The 11,557-nt window shown below is 56.3% G+C and overlaps 1 protein-coding gene across 1 annotated transcript in view; it reads right to left on the reverse strand.

Moving 5' to 3' along the window:
* The window catches only part of PDZRN3 (PDZ domain containing ring finger 3), a 152,174-nt gene extending 147,047 nt beyond the window's left edge, over positions 1–5,127 (reverse strand). Inside the window, exon 1 of the mRNA XM_033132797.1 lies at positions 4,296–5,127. Within this exon, the coding sequence (XP_032988688.1) occupies positions 4,296–5,018 (723 nt within the window). The 5' untranslated portion in view covers positions 5,019–5,127. The remainder of the gene's footprint in view (positions 1–4,295) is intronic.
* Positions 5,128–11,557: the final 6,430 nt, after the last annotated feature.

Here is an 11,557-nt window from a genome sequence, read left to right on the forward strand (position 1 = left end):
CAGTAAGACTGGTTTTCAAAGACTCGGAGGCTGTCTGAGTCCACGGGTGAAGCCACTGCAGGGTACCAGCGTGTCCCAAGGTGCCCGTCACAGCCTGGCATGCAGCGCCTGGGCACATGAGAGGATAAGCCCCACGCACACATCGGCCGGACCGCACGTTCTTCCTCCCACCAACCCCTCTTTAAGTTGCTACCGTGTTTCCCCGAAAATAAGACCTAGCCAGACCATCAGCTCCAATGCGTCTTTTGGAGCAAAATTAATATAAGACCCGGTCTAATATAACATAACATAATATAATATAATTATACCGGGTCTTATATTATATTAAAATAAGACCGGGTCTTATATTAATTTTTGCTTCAAAAGACGCATTGGAGCTGATGGTCTGGCTAGGTCTTATTTTTGGGGAAACACGTTAGGATAAAAATTAAAGCGACAAGCCCCTACTCCACCCGGGACCCCAGCTCTCCATTTCCTTTTCATTTACTTCGTCTAACTCTCCTTTGCTGCCAGGACCTGTCTTGTCTGGCATGCCATGTACTGTGTACCAGACCCAGGAAAGTGGGCACAGACTTCATCATCACGGACCGGAAGCCATCCGACCAGCGACAACAAGCCAAACGGGCGCCGAGGGCCTTATGGAGCCTGAGTGTCCATTTCTCACGTGCAGTGGGGGGCCGAGGGCACCTACCCCCCCGGTCTTTCTAAGCATGTGATGAAACACTGTCCCTGCACCGCCAATGACAGCATGTCACCATCCCAGAGCCCATGGGAGACCTCAGAGGGGACACTCCCTGCCTCCTGGGAAAGCGCTTTTCTTTGCTAAGTGTATGAGCTGGGAGCCAGGTGCTGGGTTCAAAGCCCAGCTCTGCGTTTGGACTCTGTGACTTCTGGTCTTTTTTATAACGTTTTATAATCTGTCTTTCCTGCACACACGCACATGCACACACGCACAGTCTGCCTAGGGAAGACGACGGGCAGCTCGTGCACTGTTTCCATAGTGTGCTCTCCGCTCGCGGCACTCGGGGACGGGATTCATGTCCTTCCCTCCCAAGCCGCTTGGTCCACAGTCCAGGCGTAAGTGCCTTATAAGTAGACTGTTACTCACTACATATTTTCACCAGGAGGCAAGCCTCGTGTCTGAACACAGGGAGAACCATGTACAGATAAACCTCAACAGAATCCCAGGTCACAGTCTCCGGTTCTGATCACTGAGTTCAGCGTATCTGGGTAATGTGTGTGGAAACCAGAGCCCAACGTTCCTGAGAAGTCACTGGAATGAAATGGATGTGACAGCCTACAGGCCTCTTGCTGAACGGGCTGTTGGATGCTCTCTGGAACGGCCACTTGCTAAAGCTTCTCAGAAACCACGGCTTTCTAGGCCGTGTCACCAACCGTGTCACTGCGAGGCAGCCATGGTTCTGGAACTGTGCCCTGGTCCCCGTAAGGCATTTAGCAAGAGCTGCTTAGATATCAGTCCGTAAGCTAACCACTCTGCAGGGGCCCAACCACCACATTTGTCCGTGTTGCTACTTGAGACTGAGCCCCGTTGGTACTCAAAGTGTGACAGGTGACCAGCAACAGCTGAATTTGTCACAAATGCAGTCCTGATGCCCGAGGGACCAGAAGCTCAGGGGGCAGAAGCCAGAGCCATTTTAACAAGGTTCCCAGGTGACTCCGATGGTCGGGCGGCCTGAGTGCCACTGCTGTGGGTCACATGTTAGAACAGGACGAACAAGGTCTGCCGTGTGGGAACAGCACCCACAAACCTGACTGCTCAGCTGGCGTCCAAAATCCGAACCCTAAAATAATTTAAATAACGCCTGCTCACTTTATGGGATATGCTCTAGGCCTTAATGAGCTGGTACTGAGAATCTTCTGAGTGTTTCTTACCTACGTCAGCCCGAAACAGATACGTAACCATGATGACGTAGAGAAAAGTAAAACAGCATGAGCAGGCCGGCTCCCCTGCCTTTTTGGGAGACGACAAGCAGTGCCCAGCGGAAGCAGCTTCCCTCTAGTGAAACAATCAGGGTCTGCAGAGGCCTCCAGGGGGAACAGCAAAAGCTTTCTGCAGGGCCGCTGAGGGTTCACCTAGGGGCAAGCAGAGGCAGTGTCCCACCCCGCAGAAAGCTCTGGAAGGCCCCTGACCAGGCTGCCAGGGTCTGAGGCCAGGGACACCCCCGGCAGAGCTCGCAGGCCAGCAGACCCACTCTGGGGGCTCAGAAGGCAGCAACATCTGGTCCCGAAGCCTAAAACCGAGATCATCTCACCGTTTACCCAACAGACTTTCAAAACATCCAGTTTTGATTCAAGTATCGTAGTTTCTGATTCTGAGAGTTTACCCAAACACTCCAGAAAGAAAACAGAAAGGCAAGAAGAAATAATAAACTAGCTTAACAATGAATGATGTATCTATGCTGGGGGTGAGTGGCTTATTTATAAATAAGTGCCACTTAAAATGACGCAGGAAATCCAGATGACAGCATAACTGGGAAAGTGGGGACCTCCTTCACCGGAACCCGGGCCTGCTTGAAGACCAGGCCCCACCCTCTGTTTCGGTCACTTGGGCCACACCAGTCCTTTGTAGCCTGTGAGGTCCTGGGTGAGCCTCTGAGCTGTAAATATTTGCCCTCAGCCCAGAGCGGAGCAGCCAGCTGCCAAGGCTGCAGCTGACAGACAGGCGGGGCCAGGGTGGGTGGAGGAGGGGAGGGGAGACTTGAGGCCTGGCTACTCAGCTGGAAGGGGGCGGGTGGGGGCGGGAGGGGGCAGGGCAGGGCAGACAGGCTCCCAGGGGCCCCTCAGGCCAATACTTCTCTTCTGGGGGCCACATGGACAGACACCCACAGAGGGCCAGCAGCCCGTGTCCCTCCCCCACTCTTAAACTGTGGCCTTTGCATCAGGGTGAGTCCCCTCCCAATATCTGGAGACCTTCCTGGTTGTTGAACTTGGGGGAGGGGATGCTACTGGTATCTAGTGGTTGGGGTCCAGGGTGCTGCCAGACACCCCATAACAAAGAATCACGGGGCCAAAAGAAAGTGGTGGCCCAAAGTAGTGAGCTCGGAGGCAGACCCTGGGTGCCCACGCCGCCCTGAGCGACTTGGCAGGAGGTCCGGGCCCTGGCTGAGCCTGCTTCCTCATCTGGAAGGATGAAGAGCTTGTCCTGGCACATAACAAGCACTCAGCAAATGGCCTTGTGGTCACACACACAGGTAACACCAGAGTGATTGAGAACTTGGGCTGGAGAGGCAGGCGTGTGGGCGCAGAACCCCACCATGGCCCCTACAAGCTGTGGCCACAACCATGACTGCCCCTCACTGGGGCCTCCTTCCCTCAGAAGAGAAGCATCACACCTGCCTTACTTGACTGCGGAGGAAACAGCTGAAAGCTGTTAGCCTGGGGCCTCCTGCCGGTGCTGGTACCATCGCACCAATAGCCAAGGGGGTTTTGGCTATATTAGGGGTTCCAGGTATTTGCCCCCAGGCACAGCGCCAGGCCCTTCTCCTACAGCATTGCCTCCCTGGAGGATGAAGCTTGTGTATTTAGGGAAATGGGTTCACCTGGACTTGCAGCCCCATGGTCACCTGCTGGTCAGCAAACAGCCCAGATTCTCAAACTCCTAATTCGGAGGCCTCACTCTCAGTTTTCACTTTAGACTCGGTGTAGGTCCCTTTAATTCTTTCTGGAATCCCCGGATGAACACCAGGGAAGGTGCCTGGCTGTGTTTCATCCCATGTCACATCCTTAGGGACCACAGTTTCCAACTTTAGAGACGTTGAGCAGCTTGCTCAAGGCCAGCCAGCCAGCTGGCTGCAAAGCCCGCGTCTGAATCCAGCTCTCACTCCAGAGGCCCCTCTCTTGGCCGCCTCCTGCACTTTCTCTATCCTGGCTGTGGGTTCCCTAGGACACGTGGATATAGTTCACCCTGTGTGTCACGTGTCTAGGGACCACGTCTTCCCACCTTAAAAGCAGCTGCACGACTTCCCCCAAGAGCCCTCGCTGGTCTGAGCAGCAAGGCCTGACCAGTCTGCCCCTGGAGCCTACTCAGTCTTACTTCATGCCGGTCCTGGGCTCTGCCTGGTCTTTCCAGGCCCCCGGGAAGCTGCTGCACCACACTTCACCCTGTGCGCCCAGAAATCTGTAGGGACCAGAGCTTCCAAGCCTGGCCTGCTCCTGCTGGTACAGCTGGCAGGCAGCATTAGAAGGGGGAGGCAGGGCTACTCCCGGGAAGCTCCTGGCATCCCGGTGCCCCTCACCCACCCGGGGGCCTGGCAGGGGTCGGAGAGGGCGCCTACCTTGCCGCTCAGCGGCGCGGCCACGCAGCGGCTGAGCGAGTCTAGGCGCGCACTGTACTCGGTGAACTTCTTTTGATAGCGCAGGGCGGTCATCTGCAGCTCCAGCTGCGCCGCGGCCAGCTGCGCCACCAGCGACTTCTCGCGCTTCCCGGCGCGCAGCGCCTCCTTCTTGAGCGCCTTGTGCAGCGCGGCCAGCCGGGCCTGTAGCGCGCCGTTGTGCGCCCGCAAGGCCCGAGCGCAGCAGTGGCCGCCGGCGCGCTGCTCGCCGCGCGTCAGGGGCAGCCCGCAGCTCTCCTGGCAGCGGCCCACGGGCCGCGCGTCGCACGCGTCGCGCATGTGTGCCTCCACGTCGCGCCGCAGCAGCACCTGGGCGCACCCAGCGTGGCGGCAGCGCGCGGGCGCGAAGTCGCAGCGCTCAAGGTGCTCGGGCAGCTCCTGCAGCTTGACCACCCGGCCACAGCCGCGCCCCGCGTGCGCGCACTTGATGTCCAGCTTGAGGATGAGGCGCTTGAGGGGCAGCACGTGGTTGAGCTCCTTGGCCGACAGGCGGCCGCGGCAGCGCGCCGGGCAGCTGCCCTCCTGCACCACCCAGGGCAGCACGCAGCCGGCGCAGAAGACGTGGCCGCACGGCGTGGTCAGCGGGTCCTCCAGGACCTTGTGGCACAGGGCGCACTTCAGGTCCGGGTCCACGTCGCCGTCGAAGCGGTCCAGCTCGAAGCCCATGGTGGGGCCGGGCCGGGGTCGCCGCCGGGCGAGCGGCCCCCTCCCTCCCTCGCTCACTGCGAGGAGCCCAGTCCTGCCCGCGCGCGCGCTCTCCCCGGACTGAGCCCAACCGCTCCAGACTTCCTCGGAAAAGGCCGGAGGAACTGGGCTCCTCCGCCGTATTTGCGCGAGCGCGCGCGCACGCACATCCTGTCCCGGCCGCCGCCCTCCGGCTCGCCCCCGGCACAAGGGAGTAGATGGGGAGGCCGAGGGGAGTGGGGAGACTCAGGGTCTCGCCGAGGGGCCTGGTCCCCCAGGACGCCAGTCTGTACCGTCCTCTCCTGGGAAGCCTCTCGCTCTCGCGAAGTTTTCGCTACAGGAGGCTAATGCCAGCCGAGAGAAGCTGAGTGTGGAGCACAAGCTGCTGCTGTCGCTCAGCTGCGGTCTCCTGGAGCCCCTTCCGGGAGCGACCCCGACTTCGTACACCGCTCTCCCGCCCCCTCTTCGCTGCTGGTTGAAGAGGGCGAAAAACTGCTGGCGCCGCTATCCCGGCACTTAAGGTCGTTGTTGAATTCTTCCAGGGACAGTTGCGGGCCTGGCGGCCTTCCCGCAACTCCAGTCACGACAGCAGGCTGTGCGTCCCGGGGTTGGCGGCAGGGGTCCCCAGGACTGGGGTTGAGTCTGCAGCGGGAGACGCCGGCTTGGGCCCGTCCCCTCCCCTGACACTCCTCAAGTGTCTGCGGCAGAGTGGCCGGCGCTGTGCTGGCGCTTCATAGTCTTCAGTACAACGTGGTCACAGGGGCTCCCCTCAGAAATCCTCTCCGTTTACAAAGGGGAGCCCCCACACAGAGCACAAACCTCCTACCCCACCCCACGTTTCACCCCCACCCCACCCCACCCCGTCCCTACCCCCGCCCCACCCCCACCCCACCCTTACCTCCCATCCCCCACCCCTACCCCCATCTTCCACCCCACCTCCTGCACAGTGGTGACAGTCCCCTGTGTGCACACTTTTGTTTTATGTTTCTGTACCAACTGGGAAGCTCAGGCTGGGGGAGGCAAAACAGGTCCTGCAGGGTCCTGCAGGGTCCTGCAGAGCAGTGACTGTCAGATTTTACTGTGAGTGCAGATGGGACCTGGTGTGAGGTCTGCAGCCCCACAGTGTCCAGGTGACCAGCTTTCAGGTGACACTGACTCTTGGATTCCTGCTGCTTGGAAGCAGACATCCCTGAATCTGAGCCTTTTCAGGCAAGACAGTAAGCCTCAGGCAGTTTTCAGCCACACCTGAGTATTGAAGGAAGGCTGGGGGTCCCCACCTAGATGGTGCACGCCCACACCCATCCATGTGGGTGGCTTTTTGTCCCAAGGCTGGGACCATGCTGAGAAGCTCTCAGCTGGTGCTGCTCAGAAAGCAGTTAGTTAGGTGGGCTGGGCTGCTCAGGGTGGCCGCTCACAACAGCCATTCCTTCTGGTCACTTGTCTCCTTCACGTGGCTGCTAAGCCCACGACCTTCACTCAGGAAAGAATGGCCTTGGTGTCCATGAGAGTGACTTGTTTTGAAGTGACCTTTAAGAAGTTGTCGCTGACTACACCTCTGTGCATTGTTTTCCCTGGGCAGCGTTCCTTAATCGGTGGCGTTTGTTGTCTACTTGTGCTCCACACTTGCTTTAATTGCTTGAATCAAGGAATGCATCTCACTGGGAGTCCATGGGGTGGAACACCATTGGCCATGGTTCAGATGAGCACCTGCCAGGAGTCCTCCCTCCACATTTATTAAGCTGCTCACAGCTTCTCAGTGGGCAAGAAACATGCTCTTTACACAAGGGTGTGTGGGCTTGTCACACCAGCTTTGTGGGGTGGGCTGGTATCAACAGGATGGTGATTTCAAACCAAACTGATTTGGAGACACAGGGACACCTCGCCATGCGCCCTAAGTGGGAGGTCAGTGCCTGCGTATGCTGGGTGTCCTTCTCTGGAGTGCTGCCCCCATCCCCCGAGGCTGCACAGGGTGGTGTGTGTGGGAGCTGGGCCTCTGCAGGCCAAAGGGAAGCCAGTCTGAGCCCACGCATGTTGGTTAATTTTAGCATCACAGTTTTTAGAGGTCAGGGAAAACAAAGTCCCTCCCAGCACGTTGGTCAGAGGCACTGGTGACGTTTCCAGTAGACGATTCTCAGTTGTGGGGCTTGTCCTGTGCATTATGGGATGTTTAGTGGCATCTCTGGTAACTGCTCACTCGGTGCCAATGGCCTCCTCCATGCCCTGGCCGCCACAAGCTGACACCGCCAGTGTCTCTTGGTGCACAACTGCCCTAGATGGAGAACCGGCGGTTTGGGGCATCCTTCCTTCATTGCTGCAGTCAGGCAGCCACCTGCTGCCAGGTGTGGAATGACCTGGGGATGCAGCACGGTGAGGGGGTGTTGTCTGGAGCAGTGGGGGCGCCACACTAATACAAACTGTAGGGGGGCGAGAGTTTGGTCCGCAGAGCGTCTGGAAAAGACGCTGGTTTCCTGACGGGTCAGATACTTAACCCAGGCGTCTGAGAGTGTTATTAACGGGTCACTTTGCAAGTGATTCTTGCGACGCCCGCCACCTCTGCCATCACCCTTCCTTCTCCAGTCAGGTGTGTACTTTCTAACCGAAAGGTGGTCCCAAGATGAACAGAAAAGCCATCCTCACCGTCTCGCTGGTGTTGCAGTCTGTTCCCAGTGACCTTTCCCTCACCGTGCTCCCTGAGAAGGTGATGCTGTGTGGGCTGGTGCCCCGGGCCGAGCACGGTGCTGCACTGACCTTTGTCACTCCAGCAGCCTGCACAGCACCTCAGCAGGCAGACTGTTGCTGCCACACTGCACAGGTGAGGAGACGGACGTTTGCACAGGCTGTGTGACTCCCAAAGCCCAGCTCTACCCGCTCTGAGCGGAAAACATGAAGATAGTGAGGTGTCGCAGAGCGCGTTCTAACGCATGTCCTCACAGCGGCTTTGGCAGCAAGAGCCCCTCCCTTCAGGGAATGACAGGAAGGTTCAGTTTCTAAAGTCGATTTTAAACTTTTAAGTTTGAAAGGTGCCTGTCACGTTGACTGGTGCTGGGTCCAGGACGCTGCCTGACTCACTGTGGACATAATTTACCCACATATTCACTGATCCAAACGCATTTTTCAGGTTTCCAAAGCACAGCGAGTATTCCTAAGAAGGAAAAAAACCCAGCAATGCGATTCGAGACCTGACAGCCTGTAACACGGAGGTCCCATCACAAGTGACGCGTGGTCGTCACAGATGAATGGGGAGGTGTAAGCTTACAAACACCAATGGTTTAATTCCTAAGTGAAAATCGGAGTCCCGGCACTGGTTTCATTAATAAATCGAACATTTTTAATTCGGAAAATCTGCTTTTGCAATATTGAAGTTTCACTTTACAGCATGTTTTTTTGAAATAAGTACCGTCTTTAAAGTCCATGCAGCTCAGGCCTGTGATCTAGGAACTCATTAATTTTAATTTTTCTCCTGGCACCTTCTCGTCACTCTCATTTACTCTGAAAATTATGATAATAACCTGTGTTTACCTAACATACGGTAATAATTGCTAATTAACTAATTTTTATGTGTGGAAAGCCCGGAGGGCTTTACAGAGGTGCTCCTATTATTATCTGAGGCCGGTGGGGACCAGCCGACTCTTTTCTCACACTCTCATGTTGCCCCCTCCACAGGCTGGGACATTATAAACGGCTTGCATGTGTCATCGTGCTGGCTGATGTGACAAGCAATGCCAGATCGGGTCCTCTTGTCACTCGGGCCTCAAGTAGCCAGAGTTGTGCTCAGGGTTTTATCAGTGGGGCCCCTTTACAGCAAAATATGGGCTGCGTCGTCGGTGGGGGGCTTGCAGCTCTCAAACTAGTGATTTCTAGAATGCCCCTCCCCTAAGCTGTAGTTGTTTTCATTTAAATACCATTCGATTGTATTAAAGAGGCTCGTCCATTGTATCTTTTTTGTTTTTTTGTTTTCTTGTCTTTCCTTTTTATCACTTTTATGATCAAAGAATCAGTTCTTTTCTTCCGGGGAGGACTTCCGGCAAAACATTTCTGAGATGTCAGCTAACCGAGAGAAATGTGACAGTCACCAATGTTCCTTGAAATCTTGTCCTGAAACTGTGGTTTTGGGACCAGATCAAGCGGGCACTCAGCAATGAAAAAGCTAAAACAAAACACTGACGAAAGTAGCCTTCCCAGGGCCTGGTGTCTCTAGGACAATCGTTTGTTGTACTTCAACAAATGAAAGTCACTTTACCCTTCCTTCTCGTTTCATCACTGTGCAGGAACAGACACGAAACATTTCACAAAGCTGGCCACAGGCTTCTTTCTACAGGCGGGAGAAGCAGAGAAGCAATCGGAAAAAACTTCGGCAATGGTAACATTTTTCTGTGCAGGTAAAGTGGAAACTATGTCCACACGCTGGCAGCCGGTCTGCAGCTCTGGCAGCAGCACCGCATCCTGACGAGGGAGGCGAGGGCCTCAGAAGTGCCCCTCCCATCCCCGAGAGGAAAGGAGCTGGAGGCCGAGTGCCAGCCGTCACTGGCGGGGGTCTGTGCGGTGACCTGTAATTATCTGTGGGTTGTGCAAGCCTAAGGGTGAAGACAGAGCTGGAGTCAGGGCACTTATCCTCCTTTCATTCTGCCCCAGAACTCACTTTCTGATGGTCTTGAAACAGCAGGAGATAAGTGAATATCTGTGCCTGGCTTCCTACTTTGTTGAGTTTTTGTTTTCCAGACTGGCCAGGGCTGGGGCTGAGGGGTGCTGCCCAGTTTGTAAAAGGAACCTGGGTGATACCTAAGGACTGTGCACACTCCAGACAGTGGCAGAAACTCAGCAGAGCCTTTTGGAAAAAGTGAAAACGGGTCCCACACTTCATACTTTAGTGGGGGATGAAGCATTTTCTTTTCCGCAGAGAAATCCCTACAGATGGACTTCTGGCCGTGTGTGTATATATGTATGTCTGCGTGTGGGTCTCTGTGTGTGTGTCTGTGTGTGTGTGTATCTGTGTGTCTGTGTGTCTGTGTGTGTGAGGCATTTGATAAAAGTCTATGGAACTGAACCAATAACACACATACAAGTTTAACAGTGAAAATGGAAATGGACCCTGAGCCATTGAGTACCACCAGTCTGTTCTCTACAAAGAATCTCGTCACAGAAACAACATACTAGGTTTGGTGAATGTGTGTTTACAGGGAGCAGATGGTCACTGTTTCTGGCTTGGAGGGCCATGCCGGCCCTGTCACAACTGCTCGGCACAAATGCGGCACAGACAACGTGCAAACAAATGGCTGAGGCTCTTCCCAACAAGACTGTTTTCAGAAGGGCTGTGTCCGTCCCGGGGTCTGGGCTTGCTGAGCCCCTCTATGTGAAATCACCGTCTTTCTGGCAAAACAAAACCAGCTAAACGGTGAGCTGAGTGCCATGTCCCTTTTCATACACAGATGTGACAGTGCTCTGCGCAGAGCGGCTGGGCGTGTGGTGAATGTGGGGGTCAGAGACCCAGTGCAAACCCCGCGGCTGTGGACACCCACGTGGCCTCTTCACTGCGGCCTCGTCTGTGAAAGGTGGCACCATTGCGCCCGGCTCACGGCGTGGACGTGGGTGGCGTGGGGTAACACTCGCGCCGGGAGGCCGTGTGCTCTGCCGGCACCGGCTGAGCCGTGACGTTGAGGCCGAATTCAGGCCGTCAGGGGCGAGCCTCCCGGTGCCCCCACTTCCTGTGCGTCCTCAGGTTGTCACCTGCAGGGGCGAGGCCCCAGTACGTGTGGGCTCCGGTGGGTGGGACAGAGGGTGTGGCGCTAGTGAGTGTCTGAAGGCATCGGGGACAGGGCCACCTCACAGCCACAGCAGGTGACTGAAGCAGCTGTTGGGGGAGGGGATTTCATGGTTCTGAGCATCGGCTGGCGGGTCACTGTAACCGCTCTGACCCCACAAAACATGTAGCAACGCAGACGGGTGTCCTCTCGCCTCAGTCAGTGGGGCCAGCAGTCATGCAGGCAAGCCCCTGACAGTGAACTTGTGACAGCAGGTGCTGTGTGGGGCCAGACGCTGGGGCCAAGCGTGAGCGAGTGCCTTGCTGCGTCTGGCTGGTTCAGCAGCCCCCACGGGAGCCTTCCCCAGGAGGTGAGGGCACCTGCTCAACCTGCGTTTACAGGGACTGCAGACCTGTGATTTCAGCCATAGGTCACATCCTGTTTGCCTCTGTGTCCCCAAGACGAGCATCCAGGGGCTGCTCACTGGATGCCCGCGGCCTCGCTGACGGACAGGACAGGCAGCTGCGGTGTCCTCGGGCTCCCGCCGGCAGGGCCCAGGTCTGGCCTGTCCCTGCACTGGAGGTGTGCAGAGACAGTCACACACTGTGCCACATATGGTGGCAGAACCACACTGTGGCTTTTGTCTCTGAACTCAGGCTCTTTCCTCACTTGCTCTTGTCACACACCAGGTCACTGGCTGGTCACACTGGGCCTGGGGCCTGTGTCTCCAGGTAGTTCCTTCCTGAGTCATTACAGCCCAGAGCACGGGCCTGAGACACTCAG

This window comes from Rhinolophus ferrumequinum, chromosome 17, assembly GCF_004115265.2.
Source record: "Rhinolophus ferrumequinum isolate MPI-CBG mRhiFer1 chromosome 17, mRhiFer1_v1.p, whole genome shotgun sequence".
NCBI classification, from domain to species: domain Eukaryota; kingdom Metazoa; phylum Chordata; class Mammalia; order Chiroptera; family Rhinolophidae; genus Rhinolophus; species Rhinolophus ferrumequinum.